This window comes from Callorhinchus milii, unplaced genomic scaffold (genome assembly GCF_018977255.1).
Source record: "Callorhinchus milii isolate IMCB2004 unplaced genomic scaffold, IMCB_Cmil_1.0 Scaffold1, whole genome shotgun sequence".
Classification (NCBI taxonomy): Eukaryota; Metazoa; Chordata; class Chondrichthyes; order Chimaeriformes; family Callorhinchidae; genus Callorhinchus; species Callorhinchus milii.
This window is the reverse complement of record NW_024704742.1, coordinates 106,604,464-106,629,002: the sequence shown is the minus strand read 5'-3', so window position 1 is coordinate 106,629,002 and position 24,539 is coordinate 106,604,464. Positions and strand designations below refer to the sequence as shown.

General features: G+C 38.7%; 1 protein-coding gene across 1 annotated transcript; it reads left to right on the top strand.

Annotated features, from left to right (window-relative positions):
• The first annotated feature begins 2,784 nt into the window (after positions 1-2,784).
• On the top strand, positions 2,785-24,334 carry LOC103178426 (calcium and integrin-binding protein 1-like). The gene is made up of 5 exons (XM_007893155.2): positions 2,785-2,927; positions 11,284-11,389; positions 16,731-16,884; positions 23,598-23,716; positions 24,221-24,334. The coding sequence occupies exons 1-5, from the start codon at positions 2,785-2,787 to the stop codon at positions 24,332-24,334; spliced, it is 636 nt and encodes a 211-aa protein (XP_007891346.2).
• Positions 24,335-24,539: the final 205 nt, after the last annotated feature.

Sequence of the window (24,539 nt, the reverse complement as noted above, 5' to 3'; positions counted from 1 at the left end):
ATAGAAACTTTGTAAAGGAAAAACAAGGAATACTTGGTATTCTTACCCACTCTGTATATTTCTTTGCAGAACTTGGCATCCAGACTTGACCGTTTAAAGCTGGAAGCTATTTTTGTGCGGTTGGTAAAGAGGAATCCTGGGTTGATCATAGACCTCCTACAGGATGCTACACCAAGTTGTTCCGTCCATGAGGCTTCCTCAAGCATCCCCGATTGGTGTTTGTGTGGCCTGTGTAGGGAGATGCTTACAGACATAGAGAAAGTGTGCTGCGGGAAAACAGAGCAACATTGCATAAGTATAAGCTCTGCTATGGCCAACCTATGCTTGAATGAAGCAGTGCTGCAACTGATGTTGAATTATCGAAATGAATTATTTGGCCTGCATGCATTCTCCAATGATAGCCACAACAGTGAGCTGAGACATGCAGCATACAGGCAGTACATTATGTGGCAGCATGGATGTTTGGGAACTGGCAACAAGCGTATCATTCCCAGCTGCTGCGTGTGGAAAATCAGAGCTGCTTTTCCTGATCCTAAGGGTTCATACTCCGGATTTCGCCCATCAAGGCTCTCCTAAATTGCCTTTGTTTTCTCAGAAGAATTCAGTTCCAATTTCTAAGAATCTTCAGAATGTAATCTTGAAATGCTAGTATTTTAAATTGTGGATGGTTGGGAGTGAGTCATCAGACATTTAATTTACTTTTGGGATTCAGATGATATTAAATTACAGCCGTACTCAATTTCTGTCATTTATAATTTTTGTAACAAATTACTGTAATCTCAATAAAAGGAAAAACATGCTGACTGCTAAAATGAGTTTTGAAATGGGATTGACTGTGGGAGGTGACTGCGATGAGACGACTACAATACAGTAAGGTCACACAATTTACAGGAGGATACACCATGAGTAAATATTCAACAATGCTAAAACTCAATTGTATCTCTTGTAGGGCTAATGTGATATTGCTTTTTGTTTTTCAATTTAATTTGAGTACTCAAAAAAGTGAATGAAGGAATGAAAACATGTACTGTGAGCCGATTTGCAGTATATGAAAAGCAGAAAGCTGTTTAAGAGCTGTGTGTGATTTTACAAACCATTAAAGAAACAGCACAAAATGTGAAAAGCTCTATAGTGCAAGTCATGGGATTTGTTCAATGAAATAGATGGTTGAATATGCAGGCCTGGCATGCATAACCAGGCAGGAAGGCATTGAGAAATTGTGATGGCAAAAATTTGACAACTTAAACTCAATGTGTGTCTAGTCATTGACAAGCAATTTGCCCAGTGTTATTCCACATCACTTTGAAACATATGGGGGCAGTATTACCCTGTTTTCAGCCCTTCTCTTTGCCAATAATCAAATCAGATGATTTGAATGAAAAGTGTCTGAATCTGAATTTTTCTAATATTAAGTTTTATTTCACTGCACAGTGCAGGAGACCAGCATCCTCTGCATACATTAGATAGAGGATAAACATTTGGAGAGAGCAATTGCAAGTTGGAGGTGATCAAATAGTATCATGCACCTCAACAAACTCCCAGTTTATTGTTATTCAAACGTTTGAATACATGATTTGCTTTTAATCATTCAATTGTTATTTATAACTTTTTATAGCTTAATTTACACTTCGGTTCATTTTCAGCTTGTTATTGCGCTCAGTAGTGGGTGTCTGGCATGTACTATTCCAAGCAAGCTGCATTTAGCTGATGTGTAGCTGGGTTACATGACTCAATATGTAGAATCACCATAGTTATTTATGGCTACTGGGGAGTAAATTTGGAACAAAAATCGGTTACAAAGAAACTGAATTGCCTGCTCATTTGACTATTCCGTTTCCATTGAGCCCATCAAGAAATGGGTCTTGTGCTGTGTAACAGTTGGAGCTGATATAGACTCAGAATCCAACACATATTATACTATGAGCAGTATTTAGACTGACTTATACAATAATAATGCAACTTTGACACCTTCCTGTTCCCAACCCCTCACCTTGACCTATACTCACAACATTAAGACAAAATAGTATAGTTATAGTATATAGTATAGTTAGTCCACGTTTGTTGCTAAATTTAAGATTGAAGATATGTCAGATGTAGGAGTGTTTCAACAGTGAGGTTCTGAGTTGCATAGGAGTAGTTTGGATGAAGTCCTTTGTCCTGCTTCCAGAATCAGAACAAACTGAAATGTCATTGACTACATCAACAAACCTGGCTAGCACGAGTGAAGCACTGTTGTTTAAAAATGTGTCTTGCTTGTGCTGTCTCTCTTGTATAGCAAGCATGAGGTGTGCATGGAGGATAATGCTTATAGGACATTATTTTTTAACGGAAGGAAACATGAACAAGTATTAACCTTTAAACTGCTAGAATTACCAGGAATTCCAAGCTTCCTTAGCCAGGCATGTTTTTAATATTTCAGCTCGCACAAGATGATGCTGAAACATACCTTAATAATACAAATGTCAGAGGTTACTTTATTCATGTGATATTAATACTCTACAGGAGATACTATTTTAACACTTTTAAATGAATAAAAAAAATTAAACCTATGTATGCCCTTTTATTTTTGCCAGTGTTTCTTCTCCAGTTTTCTTCCCGGCTCTTCTCTTTTCACAATTCTGAAGGATAACGATGAAACAACTGCCAACAATATGTTTAATGTGGTTAGCAATATACAGAACAAGGGAGACACAAGCTCAGAAGAGATAAGGTGAATAGACAGCTCAGATTTAATCAGAGTGTAAAGCTAGTGGTATCTGGGTTTCTCCAGTGCTACCTGGCACCATGGAGACAAGGAGCATCATAGTCAACTCCAAACAGTGCTTAGCAAAGGAATGTGTATGGGAAGAGATTGAATTTGTAGATAACTGGGTTGCTTTCAGGAAACATGCTCTACTTGTTGAGGCTAATCTATTTGACCACAAGATGTAAGCATTACTTGTTATCAATTTAAACTCCAATTGTCTTGGGGGAGGACCTGAGATATCAAACCCAGATGAGCAACTAGTTATTGGCAACCAACAAGGAAATCACAGTGTTTAGGATGAAGAAGGTTTGCATGTAAAACAATTAATTGGTGGCTCAATGTAAGCAGAACTCCAAAACAATAAGTCTCTATTGAAAGATAAGAAAAACAGATAGGAGACATCTTGTTTATGTTCTTAAAGAAAAACCTTACTTTGTATAGAACATATTACCTCTGTATCTCCTCCATTATAAACATACTGAAAATGAGCTTTAGCAGGTTTATATCAAAACCCAAATGTTCAAATAGGAAAGTTGAAAAGAGCAGTAAAAGCGAATGTAAATATATTGCACATAATAGGTAAAGAAGCAGATTGGAAAATCTGTAAAACTGAATTAAAAATAGCTAAATAAAAATCAACTGAGTGAAAAATGGAAATTAGAAAAAGAAATTACATAGAGGCAAACTAACAAAAAAAAGGTAGATACCTCAAAAGTAGAATGGAAAAGGAAATTATGGGCGATGTGAGGGGAGCAGCAGCATGTGGCTAAAACATTTCACAGAATAATATCAGGGAGGCCCGTTACAGGAGATTGGGGAAGTACCTATTTCATTTTATTTATGGAGTGCATTGTGAAGGAGCAATTCCTATGTCTTGATTGCTTGCTGTCAAAATGATATAAGGAATTAATTCCAGAAATGACTCTTCTGTTTGACAATGAACAAGGTCACACTAGTTATGTGGCATGAAGCTGTCATTAAGTCCTAAAAATAGTCTGCTTTGGCAATAGAGTTCAAAACACAAGAGTCTCAACTTGAATTTGCAAAGTGTTGGTAACTATCCTGCCAGATGTACGTCACACCAACCTGTGGGAATTCTGCTTCAACACAATTTTCTTCCAGGCACATGATATACATCTGATTACAGCCGTATTCAATATTTATAAATCCTTTACAAATCCAGATTACGACTCATTTGGCACCATGTTGTGCCCACATCGTAAGATTAAACCTAAACATGTTATCACGGCATTCACTCATTCAAATCGAACTATCTGCTGGAGGATCCTTGACAAACAGTGTTGGATATCTACTCAATATTAACACTCAGTATTGTATCCATGGTGCAAACAGTCGGGCTGTCACCTAGATTCTCGTTGATATAGCAAGTAACAAGATGCCTTGTTACTTTGACTGTTGAACTATTCTACAGGATTGTATGTTATAGCATTATTGTATAATGCATTGGTGTAGATGTGTATATAGGAGCCAATCATGGTGATTGATGCTATTTTGTCAGACAGTTTTTATTTCTGCAGTAAAGACACTGCTATGTTTTTGACCTTATGCTTTTAGCCCTTCGCCCTATTTTGTCTCACCCTTCCATAAAAGCAATCTTATATGTCATCCCGTTACAGCATCTAGCTATTGCTTACAAATTTATGTCCTTTAATTTTAAGGACTTACATTTTTTAATTTAATTTAGTCCTTACAAATTTAAATAATGAACATTTAGATACATAAAAACAATAATATTGAGTGTCAATATTGAGTAAACACCAAAAACGGTTTGTCAAGATCTTCCCATAGATAGTTAGATTTGAGTGAATGCGAGTGTGAAGATATTGAAGTTTAATGATAAGATTTTGGCACTACATGGTGCCAAATGAGGGAGTCGTAACCTGGGTTTTCAAAGTGTTTGTAGATTTGTAAGGCCAGTGTCTGGCCTCTTCTTCCTGGTATCCAGTCCAGCTGTTTATTGCTTTCCCCAAAATAAAGAATTCTGACACCCTGCATGAATAATCCATGACTGATGTTATTATTTAGTGAACCAAAGTAATGAAATCATCCTGGGCTGAACTCAATTTCCAATAATCTCTCAGTGTTAGAAACTAATAGACCGATTAGTGATTTATTGGTCACTGCATGTCACCTTATGCAACCATGAGTTTCAGCTCCATCTAGGAGTTGTTTGGAACTTGCATTATGAGACTTTGGGAAGTACACCTTCTGCGACATCAATAAAAACAAACGTTCCTATTTGCAATGCCTCTACAATGGATGGAACCTACACAACACAGCTTTATTGCGTGTTATTAATTTTGTAAACCTGAGCAATATTTGAAAATTGTGCATTAAGAAAATGCTGACCACAAATGAAAAAATGCTGTATATGCCAAAACTAAATGCATGCATGTGGTATGGAAAATGTAAACACTGGAGTTGCCAGACTATTAAAACAGTTTGGGTTTCATTAAAGGAGTTTTGATGGCTATGATGAACAGTGAGAGAGAAATATTTTGTGCATACAGTTAATGTTTGACACCTTAAAAGAAAAAAAATTGAAGATGTGAAAAACAATGCATTCTCAAAAGTCAATCACAGGGATTTTGATTGTGCCTTTTTATATAATTGTGATCTGTTATGGAATTCTGTTGTTAGCCATTGAGTGATGTTTAATTTAAACTTTTCAAAGAGAAAGGATATTTTGCTTTATTGTGCACATTTAACAAACAATGCAATGGATAGGTATCCACAGTTGCATTTATTGTCCACGGCTGTTTGTGGGACACTGCTGTGAGCAATTGGCTGCCATGTTTCGCCCACAAAATACACAATAAATTCACTTTACAGTATATTCTGTGAAACACTTTGAGAAGCCGTGAATGGTGCTTTACCAAATGCAAGGATTATTATTATTATTATCTATTCATGAAGGAATAATAAGTTACTGTTCATTGATTCTTGATTTGTGTTTGCTGACAGACTCGGAGACAGTAAGGTGTGAATGGGGGTGTGGGGGTAGGGGTTTAACTGTGGTGATGCTTGCAAATAGTGATTGAGGATGAAGTTCATCTCTTACCTTCATTCGATGCATGTCAGTTGTATCATCCTTCCATCCAGTAGTAATATTCCATCTAAGACGTAAATAAGATAACATTTTATACTCCTTCAAAACATTGCTTAGATTCAAGACGGGTGGAGAGCAAGGAGGGTGGGCTTGAGAAAATGACCAAAAGCACAATCAAGGAGGAAGCTCTTGAAATGGGCCTTGAAACTGTATAGTTTATCAGTTGGAAGCACTGGTACATTTCAGGGTATATATCTAGCTAGAACAGTCCCAACTGTTAGAGTTTAGGCTCCATTGCATGCCTGCATCGCCAAGCCTTATTAATGAATCGGTCAGACAGACTAGACAACCATCAGCAATGATTATTGCAGACCTGCCTGGCTTCACCTGAAATGTCTCCTTGGATAGAGTTCATCCCCACAAGGTTTAACACCTTCCCTCTCCCCAAGGTGGATAATGTTAGACATGATGTATAGACTTGGAAAGATTTCTGTGTTTATGAACAAAGTACTTTCTGGTCTCAGATCCAGCTGAACTCTTCAGGATGACAGCTTTGATAGAAAGTATATCATTCGATTTTGCAAATGACAGGTCTGGAATAACAACAGCACAGAAATAATGAATGTTTGAGGGTTGGTGCATATCTGCCATCTCCAATTTCCACAGGCCAATGATCTGATAGGATTACACTAAGGTGTAAGCCACCAATGACGCAGAATATTCTCTATACACTACACACTAATTAAACTGTAAAATTAGGCCACTGCCTCCATCTGGTGACTATGCATGAACAGTTTATGAATTCTATCATCAAAAGTTCAGTCCAGGCAATGCACCACTTATTTATATTGAGTTCACAAATATTTGCTGTTATATACCAATGCCTAAATAATTGCAATTCCAAATATTAAACTGGGTATTTTGCTTAGAATACATAAAACAAATCATGGGGCAGAATACAGTGTTTTGGTGTTTCCCTAATATACAGAGAACCAATGCCTGGATGTTCCTAGTGATCTAACGCTCACTGCCAAAGGAGTGGTCATGATGTTGAATCTCCTTGAGGATACAATAACACCTCAATCACAGTTTCACTTTTAAGCCTCACTTTCCTCCAGTATCGATCTTCTGCCATAAAGGAAGAAGGAACTTGCATTTTTATAGAGTCTTGTCACATTAAAATGACTCAAAGCCCTCTACAAGTATTTACTGTCATTGGTTTTGATCTATAGCAATGTTTAACAAGGTGATGCTTCAGTGATTGTTTTTGTAGGCACACTTTGCACCCATTTAGGCCAGAAAAGTACTACAAAAATTATCAATGTCCAATTAATAATAAAACTTGGAATGAGGATGTATGTGGCAGTATAGAACAAACATAGTTCCTGTAATCATCAGATCAGTGTAACTGGGACAGTTAATAAGACTATTCAGAAATGGCTTGATGAACCTGGTGAACAAAATATCAGCCTCCTACAAATAGTAGCATTATGGATATGGGCAAAGGGCAGGGAAGTAGCATTAAATAGGCTGCTGAATGGCCTCCTTCTGTGTTGCAAATTCTATAATACCTGTTCCTTCACTATCCTGTTAAAACATTTCGGTATTTTGAAGGCCACTAATAGATCCCTTTTTATCCAACGCCACTCTAGTTGAAACACTCAAGGTTTTTGTACCTACACAGTCACACTACTTTACAGTATATCCTATGAAGTGTTTTGAGACTTCATGACAATGTGATAATGTACTATATCATATGCAAGGATTAATTAGTATTATTATAATACCCTTTCCATATGCTTGACTGGCACCATGTGCAATGGTTCATTTGCTTTGCTTGCTTTGCTCAGTAAAAACAGTTAGCATGCTACCCTCTTTGGTCTAGCCAAATACCACACAGCTCTCTAGCAGTGCTATGGCAGTAATTGTAAATTGGTGAAGGAGTTTGAGGATTATGTGAGATAGGAAGAGATGTTATTTGAAAATCAGACTGAGCAGGATTCTCACGGTCTTTTTGCATGTTCCTATTTCCTAATACCAGGGCCTCAGGATGTCCTCCCGACTTGAAAGGTGCTATACAAATGTAATTTTTGTTGTTGTTGTATCAATGTGACATTTCCTAGATCACGTGCTCTATTCCTGCAGTGAGTGTCCTAAAATACATCTCTGCACTAACTCGAGCTCCACTCGTCCTACGCCTCCAACCTAAAAAGTTTACTCTTTTAGGGATCAAAATTATGTACTAAACATCAATGATGTTGGTGGAGCTCAGCTCACAGCTCCAACAACTTGGACTGATACGTTTGTGGTTCATTTTCTGTCAATTTATGGTTTATGTAGGGTGGACATGTCCAAGCAACAATTATTATCTCACTACCTGGTTAATCTAGGATTACAGCCTCATCTTGAAAATGCCTTATGATTTTCTATGATCCTGCCATCTGATTTTCACTTTGCTACAGACTGAGACTGAGAAATATATATGGGACCACCATCCAGACCCTTTTATTCAAGTACTGTTTGGCTACCAGAATTTCAACCCCACAATACCTATGACAGTTGTGATACTGGCTCAGCCTTCAGTCACCTCAGCACGTCTGTTATATAATGATATTGTACTCTTTGTAGTTAACTTATTCTTATATGAGTTTGGAAATTGTCTTACTTTCTTCCCATTGTAGGTCTCCCTGAATAATTCCTGGCCTAGAGGGTGGGAACTAACCTGATTTCAGGGTTTTCCAGTGCATTTGGGTGTCAGGAAGCATGTAGAAATACCTCAGGGTGACTTTGATTGATTTTTGTTCTTCTATGTAGAGAAGTGCTTAACTTCTGCTCACCCTCTCCTTCCTGGTGGCAAGTTCAAGATTAATAGCCTGACAAAGTACAGAAACACTTAAGTGGAAAGCAGAGACAGGAAAGAAAAAGAAATATTTGAATAAAGAACTGTTCCTGGTGGTGGCCCATGCCCGAGTCTTTTATAAAAATAACTGATAAGAGTTTCATAGTATATATGTTACAGTAAAGTTGTGAAACCAGTGATTTCACAAAATCCTTAAAATTGTAAGAAAATTGTGAAACCATGAAATCACTGAAACTAAGAGTCAGGGATTAAGTGAAAACGTGATCCCAGCAGTAGAGGGGATCCCAGGAACAGCTTTGGTGTTATCATTAAGAGAGATTTAGACACTGACCAGTACAAGATAGCAGGGAAGGCCAGCATCCAGAGGTGTCACCATTCCAGGAACCAATTTGACCTGCGTCAACTAGGAGAAGTCACTGTCACTCTACAACGCTGTCTGTTTGTGGTGGACAAGGCTTTACAAAGTTTAACTGCGGTCAGAAAAAAATGTCAGACCAACCGTGTAAATGATTCAAAGCAAAGCTAAAAATGTAATTCCTGGTGTCATGGAAGTCTCGCTCAAATGAACATTGGACTCATCAGTGAATGAAATGTCATTTGAAGTTTATGGTGAATAAAAAATGAAGTTTCATAATGTGCTATTTATTTGTTAATAATGTTAACAAGTGTCAAGGCAAGGCTATCAGTATAGAAACATAGAAACAAGAGTAGACCATTTAGCCCCTCAAACCTGTTCCACCATTCTATAAAATCATGGCTGATCTATACCTCAATTGCAATTACCTGCTATTGCCCTGTATCCCTTGATACCCTGACCTAAAAAATATCTATCCACCTCAGTCTTAAAAATGTGAATGGATCCAGCATCCACAGCCTTTTGGGGGAGAGTTTCAGATTTCCAGTACTCTTTGGGTGAAAAACTGCCTCCTGATTTTACTCCTAAACGGCTTAGCTCTAATTTTAAGTCTATGTCCCTTTGTTCTGGATTCCCTCACCAGAGGAAAAAGTTTCTCTGCTTCCACCCTATCAAATCCCTTAATTATTTTAAAAACCTCAATCAGATCACCCCCCAACCTTCTAAACTCAAGGGAATAGAGAACAAGTTTATGCAACCAGTACTCATGATTTAACCCTTTAAGGCCTGCTATCATTCTGGTGAATCTGCGCTGCACCCCCTCCAGAGCCAATATATCCTTCCTGAGGTCCTGTCCCCAAAACTGAACACAGTACTCCAGATATGGTTTGTCCAAGGCTCTATACAGTTGAAAGCATCATTTCCTCTCCTTTTTATTCCATCCCTCTTGAAATAAAGGCCAACATCTCATTTGCCTTTTTCATAACCTTTTGTACCTGTGAGCTTGTTTTTAGTGGACACTTAAATCCCTATGCTCTTCCACAATTATTAGTTTCTCACCATTTGGAAAATATTCTGCTTTGCTATTTTTGGAACCATAGTGGATGACCTCACACTTCCCCACATTGAATTCCATCTGCCACAGTTTTGCCACTCACTCACTTTTAATCTATCTAAGTCCTTTTGTAATTTTGTGCTCCTGTCTACACAATTTACTGTGCCTCCTAACTTTGCGTAATTGCAAATTTTGATATAAAACTCTATTCCTTCATCCAAGTCATTTATAAATATGGTGAACGGCTGAGGCCCCAGTACAGCCCCTTGGTGAACACCACTTATCACATCCCGCCAATCAGAGAATGTTCCTTTCATCCCTACTCTCTGTTTCCTGCCTCCCAACCAATTACCAAGCCATGTTGCAGGATTACCTCCAATTCCATGCGCTTTTATTTTTGCTAATAACCTCTTGTGCGGAACCTTATCAAATGCCTTCTGAAAGTCCAAGTAGACGATATCCATATCCGGGCTCATCCACTTAAAAAATTAAATTGGATTCATCAGACATGATCTATCCTTCGCAAATCCACGCTGACTCTGTTTGATTTACATTGATTTGATTGTCCATGTACTCAATCACTCTGTCCTTGATGAGAGATTCCAGTAACTTCCCCACAACTGACCTGGTTAACTCTCTTCCTCCATTCTTAAATAATGGAGTGACATTTGCAATTTTCCAACCCAAGGGCAGAATTGTCGAATATAGAGATCTTTGGAAAATTATGACTAAGCATCTGCAATTTCCTCCCTTACTTCTTTTGATACCCTGGAGTGGAATCCATCAGGTCCTGGAGATTTGTCTATCTGGTTAAAATAATTTCAGGGATTTCATGAAATCCCTGGTGTCACAATTTTACTGTAACGTATACAGTATAACAGATATGCTAAGATAACTGAAAGCTTAGCCAGTTTCACAACACAATACAGCCTACAGTCTTGGCATCAAATACAAGGATTATTATTATTGTTTAATTACTTTTTGATTTATCTAGCTTTTCACTCCTATTATTTTATCCTGGGTGTGGTGCACTACATTATGGATTTTGGAACCTTCATACTCCATTCTCATTGCAATTTCACAGCAAACCATGGCTTCTGGATGAAGAGGAAAAACATTTGTAACACTTTGAATATTTAAAGGTTTAGGACTGTAGCAGAAAGATGGTTATTTTCCTTGTTAATATTTAATCCTTTAGAGCATGTAAAAGATTTCAAGAACTGGTTCCAGAAAACGTTGAAAATTTCACTCGAAGTAATGTGCGAGCTCCCATGGAACAAATGATTCAAATCAGTGAGTTAAAGGTAAGAAGCAAATGATCGCATTAAAACTTTTCTGCATGTTTCAAGTATATATTCAATCTCTTGACTTTTCAATTAACTAATTCAGTGCTGAAAATAATAACCCTTGCATTTGACATAGCTCCTTTCACATTGGAAGGATGTCTAAAAAGTGCTTCACGGGATTTACTGTAAAATATAGTGACTGTATTTTGTAGGCGAACACAGTAGCTTTTATCTGGTGGATTGTTGGCCAGAACATCAGGCAAAGCTTCCTTCTCTTTTTGTGTTTTGCCATTGGATCTTTAACATCTACCCGGACAATTAGACAGGGTCTAAAAGCACACATATCAACATCCACCATACATTATCATCCATGGAATTGCTATGAAAACTTTGAGAGTATCCAATTCAAGTTTCACTTGGACAAGGGATGAAAAATGGAATTTCTAATTATGTGTGGTGGATGTTAATATTATCTACAAGTATCTGGGGAGATTCAATCCATGGGATAATGATTTTGAGATTGGGTGAGTCAATCTATCCCATTCTTCTCTCTCAGTTGACGACTGTTTCCTGAGTGTGCTAAATGAGGCTGATTGTCTTAACTCATTTTCTTTGTAATTGAGAATCCACTACACTAAGCTACATATAATTCAACTAACAACCTCAGTTTCACTCAGATATTGTCAATACTGATGTGGATTTACATTCCTACATCAGGAAAAATGTCGGTCAAGGATCTAATGCCATTCTCTCTATAGAAAAATGACAAGTGAGAGAAGACACAATTAACGTTTTTTTTAACACAGTGCAGCAAGTAGATAATAAGGTGGAAATTAATAATATTTTTTCAGTTTGAAGCAATGTAAAGAACTAGGGAGAGTACTTTCAAAGTTAACAAGTTATTGGGTAGATTGCATGTCAACCTGGCTCAGTGGTAGCACTCTCACCTCTCAGTCAGAAGGTTGTGGGTTCAAGCCCCACATCGGGACTTGGAATCACATAGTTGAAGCTGACACTCCAATACAGTGTTGGGGGTATGTTTCATTATTAGAGGAGCCATCCTTCAAATGAAACATTCAACCAAAGTCCCATCTGTCTGTTCTGGTGGACGTTAAAAATCTATGGCACTATTCAAAAAGAGAAGTAAATTTCTCCTGGTATCCTGGCCAACAATCCCCCAAATAAAATTGATCACTCACTCCGTGGCTGTCTGTGGGACATTGCTGTGCACAAATGGCTGTCGCGTTTCACCCAGTCAAATTACAGCATATCCTGTTAAGTGTTTTGAGGCGTCTCAATTATGTGATAAGGCACTATATCAAATGCAAGGATTATTATTATAAGCTGAGAGAAGTGGCTTTCTTTTATAGGTTTATACCTGTATGGAATGACATCACAATATAATTTACATTTACATAGCACCTTTCACAGCGGGAGGATGCTTCAAAGAGCTTGACTGAGCTGGATGGGGGAGCTGAGGAAAGTGGGGATGGGAAAGATGAATGAAAACACTGTCAAAAAGGTGTGTTTTTCAGACAGCTGAAATTCTTGTTCATGCCTTCATCACTTCCAGGATCAATTATGCAAATGCCCTGCTTGTTGGCCTTCCCAACTCCTCCCTCCACAGACTGCAGATAATCCAGAATTCTGCAGCTCGTGTCCTCTCCCGCACCAAACTCCGTGACCCCATCTCCCCCACTCTCACCCGACTCCATTGGCTCCCTATCCTTCAGAGGATCCAGTTCAAGATCCTGCTCCTCACATACAAAGCCCTCCATGGCCTCGCCCCACCCTACCTCTGCGACCTCCTAATCCCCTACCAACCCTCCGCTCAGCCAGCTCCGGCCTGCTCCATGTCCCACGTCCCACCCGCCCCACCATTGGCGGGAGAGCCTTCAGCCACTCTGCCCCCAACCTCTGGAATTCCATCCCCCAGTCACTCCACCTCACCCTCTCCTTAGCCTCCTTCAAGTCCCGCCTCAAGACTCTCCTGTTCGACCATGCCATCAGCCACTCCCCTTCCCCTCCCCTCCTTTCTCCCCCCCTGACCCCAGCTTGGGTCTGAAATGCTGTCCACTGTCCAGCACCTTGGGACGTCCTCCTGACGTGAAAGGCGCTATACAAATGTAATCTTGTTGTTGTTGTTGCTTTGAGGTGCCTTGAAGATCATGAGAGGATTGAATGAAGAAGTTCCTTTGGCCCATTTGATCTCAGCCTTTCCAGAATAGCCTATCTACCCTGTCTTCTTCTCCCAACATCTAGCTTTTTTTTAAATGAGTGCAGTGTCCTGCCCTCAACCACCTTTCCTGGCAACTTGTTCCATTATTAATTACCCCCTAGGTCAGTGTGGCCATAAATGAAAAAAAATTAAATCCAAAAAAAACTGAAACACACCAAAGATTGAACAAGGATTTACCTAGATTATTGTGAATGTTTGGGGGTCCGCTTCTTGATGGCCCAGTGGGCTGTAGTTTGCCTGGCACTGCTCTAGGTAAAGAAATACTTCCTGAAATTGCCCTTTGCAGCCCTATTACATTGTACAATGACGTTGTAAGCTGTTCATTAGAATCTACAATTTGGAATGAGAAAAAAACGTTCGACCTCTCTGAATCTTATCACATCAGAACATTAACTCTTTGCTTGTTTCAGAATGCAAACTTGATCAATATAGTCTTTGTTGGATGTTGGTTTGGTAGAAGATAGCAATGACTGCAAATTCTAGCTTCTGATACAGAAATTATCTGCTGAAAACAATAAACATTGTTGTTGACGCTGCTGAAAAATATGGTAATACAAATTAAAATGGAACAGAGGCACAACACAATGGAGCTAAGCCGCAGAGTGGGAGGACTCAGATTTGTAGCTGAATTTCCACAGGAGTGTGAATTTGTCTCCACTACCAGGGGAGGTAATGAAAAAGTGATGCCTTTTAACTAGTGACCTAACTATGACATTTGTGTTTTCAATGCAGTTTAAGGGAGGCAGAGAGAAAAAATAAAATTGAGGCTACTAATTAATTCCTCCTAATAACCTGATCAATAGTCACGTTAATGGGAATCTACCCATTTCCTGGCTATGAAATAGTGTGCGGCATGGAAAGAGGAACTTACAAAAATGGAACAACTTTATTATTGTAATTAATAATAGATGGTGTTACAAGTGCCATTTCAGCTGATCACATATAGGTGTCAGCCTGACACAGTGAGTAGCACTCTTGCTTCTAAGTCAGAGGTAAGTCCCAAGTTGGGACTCTAACTCACATTGTCTAGGCTGACACTCCAATGCAGTGCTGGGCGGCTGTTGGATTGTTGGAGGTGCTGTCCGTTGGATGAGATGTTTAACCAGGGTCCCATCTGCCTGTTCCGGTATACATTTTAAGATCCCATGGCACTACTCAAAAAGGAGTTTCTCTTGGTGCCCTGGCCATCAATCTCCCCAATAAAGTTGAACAATTGTTTTATTGTTTTATGGCTGCTTAACATTGCCTAACACGTCAGGAGAACGTCCCCAGGTGCTGACAGATGGGTTTCAAGAATGATACCAAGGATGGTAACTATAGTTTACTCCTCCTTCAAGGCCGGTCTCAAAACCGTTCTCTTTGACCGAGCCTTCAGCTCCCCTCTCGACTCTCTTCCCCCTCCTCGCTCCCTCCCTTCCCTCCCCTCACCCTGACCATTTCCCCCCTCCTCGCTCCCCCCCTTCCCTCCCCCTGACCATTTCCCCTGCTCGGGTCCTGACCCAACTGTGCAGCGCCTTGGGACATCCTCCTGACGTGAAAGGCGCTTTATAAATGGAATCTTGTTGTTGTTGTTATAGTTATGAGGAGAGATTGAAGAAGTTCTGTTTATTTTCATAGGAGGAGAGAAAGTTAAGAGGGGACCTGATAGAGGTGTACATAATTATAGGGGTTTTGACAGGGTAAATAGGGAGAAGCTATTTCCATTGGTAGCAGAGGCAGTGACTAGGGGATATAGTTATAATATAGTCACAAAAAAGTGAAAAGGAGATCTTTTCTTCACACAGGGAGTGTTGGGATGTGGAATCTTCTGTCAAGTAAAGTATGAAGGCAGGGTAAATCAGGAGATTCAAGAGGGAAGTAGACCCATAAATGAAAGTTCGAGGGTTGAAGGGGTATGGAGATAGGGCAGGCAGTTGGATTGAATGAAAACCTTGTTCTGGGAGCTCATGCGGACCCAATGAGCTGAATAGCCTCCTTTGGTGCTTTACATTTCTATTATTCAATGATTCTACAGTGCCTGGTTGCTTTGCCCCTGCCCAGAACTGAGTCTATACAAAGGAAAGATTGGTATAGCTGACATTAGTGTTATTTTGGTGTGGTTGGTAGCACTCACATCTTTGGATCAGAAGGCTCAAACTCGACATGATCAATCATTTTATATCTGATTGCAGGACATTGCTGGTGCAAACAAAAAACAATGCTACACATTTTCTATATATTATAAATGAGGTGAATGGGCACAAGGCTATGCAACTCTGTTTACAAATGGTCGGTTTTAAAACATTTAATCTGCTTTCTACATTGCACAGTGCACTGTTAGATAATTGCTGTTCTCCAGTTTTACTGATATCTGAGTCGTGGGTGGTACAGGCAGTTCTGGATTAAAGAAAGAGACACATATCTCAGGATTTTCAGGCACTGCTGAGTTTTATAGTTGTTATTAAGCAGAAGCAATACGAACTGAATGAGTAGTTACAAGAGGATTTGGAGGATTAGACTCAAACCATGAAGGCAGTAATACACATGTACCCAGTGGTGTCAAAACCTTCAAGGTCTCAACTATTTAAATTTAATCAGTCTATACAGTAGACTGTAAAATAACGTTTGCCACACTGTGAGCTGTCCCTTTAGTGGTAGCCATGGGTATTGCAACATTTCAGTCTATTCCAGAGGTGTCATTATGTTTTGATAATAGTAATCCTTACTTACATGTGGTATAGTGACTTTCATATTAGGAGGACATCTCAAAGGGCTTCACTGGAAAGTGGAATGGCTGTGGATTCGTAGGCGAACGTAGTAGCCAATTTTGCACACAGCAATGTCCCACAAACAGCCATGAAGTGAATAACCAATTTTATTTGGGGGATATGGTATACCAGGACACTGGAAGAAACTTCCTTCACTTCTCGAATACTGTATTGGGAACTTTAACATCCACCTGAACAGGCAAATGGGACATTGGTTTAACATGATACATTGATATGGATTATGAGCACTTTGAGACGCTACACTGGGTATCTAAATGCAAGTTGTTTGTATGATTTATAACAAGCCCTCGATTCTTGCATTTCTGAGATATGTTGCAATATTTTCACAGCTAGAAAATATTCTTAATTTCAGGCAAATCCATTTAAGGAAAGGATCTGTAAGATATTCTCTACATCCAAAACAAAGAACGGCAGCATTTCCTTTGAAGACTTCCTTGATATATTTTCTGCTTTTAGTAAATCTGCTCCAGTAAGTGTGAAAGCTGATTATGCATTCAAAATCATGGGTAAGAGTGAATCTTATACTATCTACTTCTATCATAAACAAAACTATATGGATAGCAAAGATAGTGAAATGTAAAATATCTTTAGGAGTAACATTAATATAAAAAGTTAAAGTAACGTTTCCTGTTTTGCAACCATATTTACATGCAGAATTATTTTCCTGTGGAATATATGGAGGAAGATAACCTGCGGTTAATAGCCAGATGACTTAGTTTCAATCCTAGTACAGTTGTCACAAACCTGACGTATCTGTGAGCATAAAGGGTTAATCAAAAACTCGAGTTTATGTTGCTGGTAAGTCTGGAGTCTCCTGATAAGCAATCTCAATGTTTCTCAATCTTGAGCAATTGAGATACTAGGGATATTCCAGACTTGGAGATTGTCAAGCAATGCTTTATCAGATTAATATCTGGAATGAAGGGGATCAGCTGTGATGAAATGTTGGCAAACCTAAGGTTATATTCTTGAAAACTGAAGAGGACAAGGGCTGATATAATAGAAGTGTTTAAAACAATGAGCAGAATAGACAAGTTAAATACGAGGCAGCGCTTAACTCTAGTAGAGGGATCTAAAGCATGATGTGAGTCTTATACGATGGGTAGAATTGAAATCAGAAAATATTGACCTTACATAGGGTTGTGCAATTTGGAATGCAGTGATCTCAGAGGACCACAGAATCGATTCGAATGCTTTATAGTGAGATTATCCTCTCCAGGACCACCACAATTACTGTGGGCTGGATAGATAAGAACATAAGAACATAAGAATTTGCTAGGCGAAAGAAGACCAAGGTCCATCTAGCTCACTTTCCACCAATCTGGCAGTCCCTTGCCATTTTGTGTCGCAAACTATATATGGTATCCTGAGATATTTATTTTCTAGATTAGATTAGAAATATATCTAATTTGTTCTTGAAACAAACAACATTTTCTGCTTCTGCTGTCTCCCTCGGGAGCCTTTTCCATAAGTTTACTGCTCGCTCACTCAAGTAGTGTTTCCGCAGATTTGTTCTGAATTTATCCCCCTTCGATTGCAGGCTGTGTCCTCTGGTTCTACTGTTCACTAGAAGATAAAACATTTATCATGGTCTAAATTATCTATTCCCTTCAGAATCTTAAAGACCATAATCATATCGCCCTTCAAACTTCTCTACTCCAGCGTGAATATGCCCAGTTTATCTAATCACTCTTCGTAGAATTGTCCCTCCATCCCCTCAATCATTTTGATTGCCCTCATCTGTATCCTTTTTCCTTTTTATATTGCAGTGACCAGAACTGCACACAGTATTCCATGTGCGGTCGCATAGTGATTTATAAAGTAGCAGGATTACCCCACTAATTTGGCTCAATATTGCTCCTTTAACACAATCCAGTGTCTGGGTTGCCTTACTCACTGCTACCAAGCACTGTTGCGCTAACTTCAATTTATTGTCAATCAGGATCCCTGGGTCCTTTTCATTTTACGTACAGATTATTTTCTTACCATTTAAATAACAGTCCCTTCCTGTATTATTTGTCCCAATGTGAAGCACTTTGCATTTCTCTACATCGAATTTCATCTGCCATCGATCTGCCCAATTCCCAAGAATGTTCAAGTCCTCCTGTAACCTATCCTGTTGATTTGCTTTGTGCAAATTAGTATACTTGGGAAGTAAGGATATTAAAGTATATGAAGAAAAGGTAGAGAAATAGGAATAAATACAATCAGCCATGATCCAATACACTAGCAACAACGACAACAAAATTACATTTGTGTAGCGCCTTTCACATTGGGAGGACGTCCCAAGGCACTGGACAGGCAGAGTTACGGACCTGAGCTGAGGGTCGGGATGGGGGAGGGTAGAGGGCAAGAGGGGAAGCAGGGAAATCGGAAGCACGGTCAAAGAGGAGGGTCTTGAGGTGGGTCTTGAAGGTGGCGATGGAGGGAGTGAGACGAAGGGACTGCAGGATGGAGTTCCAGAGGGTGGCGGCAGAGTGGTGGAAGGCCCGCCCGCCGATAGTGGGGCGAGCAAGGCGGGGGACGTGAAGCAGGCCGGAGCCCACTGAGCAGAGGGAGCAAACAGAGTGGTAGGGGGTTAGGAGGTCGGAGAGGTAGAGGGGAGCAAGACAATGGAGAGCTTTGAAGGTGAGGACCAGAATCTTAAGGTGTATCCTCTGTGTGATGGATAGCAGACCAGGTCAATGGACTGAATAGTCAACTTATGTTTCTTTGCAAAATTAGGATGTACGTTTCATCTTCAAAGGTAGGGTTTAAACCCAATTAAATGGTGCGTTGGATCTCACATTTAATATATTGTTATAATATTCCTGAATGAGGTGCTCAGTTGATAAACAAGATGCAGTGTCCTGAGATTAAAGAGAGACATTTAGAATATAGAAAAACAGAATTCTTCCTGCCGTTGACTGTCAAGTTATGTTTGAGAGGTTAGTTGCTCCCGAAATGGTAGGTCCATGGATGTAATAATAATAATATCCTTGCATTTGATAGAGTGCTTTATCATGTTTTCGAGAAGTCTCAAACACGTCACAGAATATACTGTAAAATGAATTGACTGTATATTTTGTGGGCGAATACATTGAATAGAATTCACTGTGAGATCAGACTGTTTAGTTCCTCCAAAGCTTTATTCTTCATCACGCTTTATGAATGTTTATGTAAGGATCATTCTCAGCTTTTTAAAATCTGCTAATTCATTGTAATTGTCTTTGTGTTCATTCTGTTTCTATTTTGACATTATTTAATTGCATCTGTTAAGAAAGTCTCTTTGGCTTAGTTGGCCTGTGTATTTTACACAAATATGTTTGTGTTTTTGAATAGATACTGGGGCATAGCTGCAGAATGTAACAATGTGATAATTAATAGATTCTGTGTTGTTAAATCCAGTTGTAAGATGCTCCACTTGAAAAGACTATATTATCCATAGTTCATAAGAGACCTAGTGCGTTTATATGAATTCTGTGCATGTCTTCATGTTAGAAAAGTTTCTGAAAGCTTTTCAAATTGTAACAATAATGCAGGAAGGTATACCATAGCCTATGAATTATTAAAGGATATAATTTAGATATCATTTATATCCTGTTCAATTTGACTACAGAGGTAAACAATTATTTTTGACCAACTAGTCTGCTGGTGTTTATATTCCACATGAGTCTTGCTTGTCCTAATCTCCCTTCCCAGACCCAATGCCATATTCCTCTTTTCCCTTCTCCCTCATGTATTTATAAGGTAAAGGTAAACAAATAGTAGGGGATAATGTCTTTGTAGTTGACTGCATTTGCTAGAGAAATGCTGGAAATGCAACATCAATATTAGTTTGACAACAGGTCACAAAGTGCTTGGGATTGTTATCGGATGCAGTTTGTAATAGCTTCTCTCCAACAGTGCGATCCTTCTATTTCTCAAGAACTACATGAAATGCTCAGTCAGGGTGCTTAATAACAGCACAAGAACAACAAACAAATAGCAACTCTCCTTTGTGCTGCTAACTGTTGACACATATATAAGATATAGAATCTGTTTGTAGAAACTTACAGAAGAAGGCTATTTGGCTCATCGTATCTCATGAATTACTTTCAAAAGCTATTTGGATGAGAGCAGCAGTCAAATAAAGATAAACAATACCGCATGGCAGCTTGTGTAATAGGTTTTATTCGAACAAGTGAGGGAAACAATTCAGAAGTGATGAAGCCAGTCAAAAGTATTCAGCACTGTTGCAAAGGCACTTGCTTTATTACAAACTATATTAAACAATGTGAACTGGTAAAGCGCGGTGATAGATTTACTCTTTAAATGTGGAAATTTATAGAGTGAATATTGAATATGGTGGTCGGCAGGCTGATGAGGAGCTAGTTATCAAGCCAAACTGCTGGTGATGAAGTGTATCATTTATCATACTTGTATCTGGAAACCCCACTGAATTTTTGTACATTTCTATATCTGGGAAAATCAATTAACACTTCCACGTGATACCACTTTGTCATTGTAGCATCGGGGTGAGAAACGCACTGTGTGGTGATGATTGTCATATTGACTAAAATTGCGGTCAAACCAGTTGATGAAAAGCTCCCCCTGACTTCAGGACAATAGTCAGGCAAGAAGCCGGCACAAAGATTCCAGCAGCCATCACTGCTGCCTTCTTAGTTTGATTTTAATCTGTGGGGTGACACTCAAGCACCACAGGTTGGCAACAAGTAACTGTTATGGAGTCCTGTAGCTCAGTGGTTAGAGCACGTGGCTCGCAAGTGAGAGACCTGGGTTCGATTCCTGGGTGGGGCTAGTTTCCTTACTCCACTCGTATCTGTTTCCTTGCAGTAAGTAGGAACCCTGTTATTAGTCGATTGGCAGGTTGCTTTACTTTTTAAAGAACAAATTTGGTCACTTAATTCACGACTGTTTGTGGGACCCTGCTGTGCACAATTGGTTGCAGCGTTTCACCCACAAAATATACAGACACTACATCTTACAGTTCTGTGAAGTGCTTTGAGATATCTTGAAGATGTGATAAGGCGCTATATCAAATGCAAGGATTATTATCATTAACAACAATGTGAAGGCTGAAATCTTCTGGCTAGCTCCAGTCCAACCACTGTGCTTTCACCCCTACCTACAGTTTATAAGATCACAAGATCACAAGAATGGGCTGGATGAAGAAGGCCCTTCAGCCCATCCGATCTCATTCCTCCAGAACATCCACCCTACCGTCATTCCCATCATTGTATCTCAAGCTTTTTAAATGAGTCTAACGTCCTGAACTTTACCATCTTTCCTGGCAAATGTGTTCCAGTCGTTGATTATCCTCTGCATAAAGTAAAACTTCCTGGTATCTGTCCTGAAATTGCCTTTTATAACTTTAAACCTATGTCCTCTGGTTGGGCTATCTTGTTGCATCCTAAAGTATTGGTCTGGGTTTATTATTTCAATCTCATTTAAAATGCTGTACATTTCTATGCGGTCCCCTCTAATTCATTTTCTCTCAAGACTGATGTTGATATTAACCGGTACTTTCACATAATTCTGATAATATTCCATCCAGAATAAAAACAATAATAAATTGTTAACTTCAATCCACTTCAATTGTTGCGTTTCAGTAAATTAACTTTAAATTATATACTGTGAAGCGCTTTGTGACGTCTAGAAGTCGTGAAAAGTGCTGTATCAAATGCAAGGATTATAATATATACATATTATTCAGTTGATGTGATAATTATCACAGCAATAATCAGGACATCCTTGGTTGCATTTTTCAACCTGAAGTATTTTATTTTTACTGGAAATTTCCTCACCAGTGTATAACATTTTCTTCTTTTCCATTTGTTCCCTCAATTGACTTCCTACACAACTCTGACACAATTCAGCCTGCATCCATCATTGGACACCATTCTCCAGTCTCTGCATTTGAGTATCAAGGGAGCAGCTGAACAAAGTTTCTTATGGGTGGAAATCTAATATGAAAAATATTCCCTAGACTTGATTGACATAATAGCTTATGAGCAACACATTAGCCTATTTTCTGTGTATTGGACATTTTCACAGTGAACAGCCAGAAAAAAAATTGCATTAAAGCTCATTTTGATGGAATTGACTCAATTTTTACATGTTCTCAAATGGATTTAGCACAGTGGTGGATGCTTACTGCTAAACCATTTAATAATGAAATGAAAAACATCAGTGATGCAATTATTGGGGGCAGATTCCATCCTGCTCACTATGTGCATTATGTCCACTCTTATGAAAGTTTAATAAATGATATTAGTCCTAGTTATATCAGGAATTCATGACAGAATTCATATCTTAAGGTCCATCTCAAGGTCTACTTTTTTGACTGTGCTTTTGGTCATCTTTTTTCTCCCCCCCCGCCCTCAGCTTCCATTCTCAGCTCGGGTGCGAAGCCAGGATTTTTAAGCGCCTTGGGACATCCTCCTGACCTGAAAGGCGCTATATAAATGTAAATTTGTATTGAATAGCATCAGGCAAAGGGGACATGTGAATATTTCACAACAGTAGTGATCGCATTTGTGCTTTTCAATTTTAAACACAACGTTTCCGCATGTTTTGTAGTGTTTCAGGAACTAGATACAGAAATCTCTTGTATCTCCACCCAGCCTTGACTGCCCGTTCTTCCCACTGCTCATTGAAAGTGCTGATCAATGTGGGTGATGCTGAATCCTGTGGCCACAGAGGAAAGCCATCCTTCTGTTCCCTAGTTTTGGAAATATAATGAAAAAAGTAACTCCATCTGTGAAGTCTGATGGCCTGTCTGAGCTTGATTTTTTGTTTAAAAAGTTTTTTTTAAATATAATAATAATAATCCTTGAATTTAATATAGCACCTTTTCACATCTTCGCGACATCTCAAAGCACCACAGAATATACTGTAAAGTGAATTTACTGTACTTTTTTGTAGGAAAACACAAAATTTGCACAATTTATCTTCCCGTGAATACTCCAAAACAAAGGTTTTATTGGATCAATACTTTAATAAAAATTAGTGTCATATTACAAAATCTCACTGAATGTCTGAGGGTGATGAGTTGTAATAATGGGTTATTTTCAGTAATCCATATGAGAAAGTATCCAAAATAGTTTTGAAAGCACTTTGCAAGCTTTCAAGAACTTGCTTGAATCCGTAAGAATTTGCATATTTTAAGTGGTAGGAAACAGTCATTTAATTAAAAGCATAGGAGTACATTAAGGATTTTTCCTTCTATCTTGAACAGATTTTAATGGCAATGGCGTTTTAGATCGTCAGGACGTGGTCAAATCCATAACCTGCATGACTGGAAATGATGTTCACAACATTCTTACTGACTTGGAAATGACCATGATTATAGATATGGTTTGTTTTTTGGATTACATTTGTGCTGATTTGATTTTTTTTGTTTGAGATGTAAAAGCTAACACTTACAAGCCTATGTGTTTCAGCAATACAGTAATAGTGAGCACAAGACCAGAGAGAGACCTCCAGGGAATAGCCACCCAATTTGTGCTATTGCTTTTTAATGCGCACTTGAATTTAATTTGCATTTTAGGTTATTTTGAAGTGATAAAGCCTCATCTATCTCTGTTTCATGGCTGGGGCAAATTCAGCTCGCATCAGCTTGCATTCCCACTTATTTGAACTAAATCCTTCTGGGAATTACAGAAAATTTACATGCCAGCAGCTGTAATTTGCAACAGAAGAGAGCCTTAATTTCAAAGCTGGTACACTGGTGCAGAGTTTGAATTCTAACAAACAAATTAGTATGAAGACTGAGACAGCAATTGTTTTCAGTAAATAAACCAAATGTATCTGTATGTAATACAAATGATACTTGCATTCATAGATTCTCTACCTTTTCAGATCATTGAAGAAACCGATATGGATGGTGATGGACATATAAACCTTGGAGAATTCCATCATATTGTATCAAAAATGCCTGACTTTCCAAGGTATTATGAGATTTTAAGATTATAAGATTTTATGAAGAAATTATTTTTAATTTTATGAATAATTGAATAGTTCTCTCATTTAATGCATGTGTGTTTACTTTGTTATCTTCATAATACAGTACAAGAGACATGTATTTGAAATATACTTAGCAGAAGTGAAGTATGATGTTTTTTATTTCAAGAACCACATTCCAGTGAAATAATACTTTCATCATCTTATGCCTGTGTGC

Coding starts and splice junctions, on each gene's coding strand:
- LOC103178426 (XM_007893155.2), top strand. CDS start 2,785: ATGGAGACAAGGAGCATCATAGTCAACTCCAAACAGTGCTTAGCAAAG. Junction 2,928..11,283: donor AATCTATTTGACCACAAGAT/GTAAGCATTACT, acceptor TTAATCCTTTAG/AGCATGTAAAAGATTTCAAG. Junction 23,717..24,220: donor TGACCATGATTATAGATATG/GTTTGTTTTTTG, acceptor CTACCTTTTCAG/ATCATTGAAGAAACCGATAT.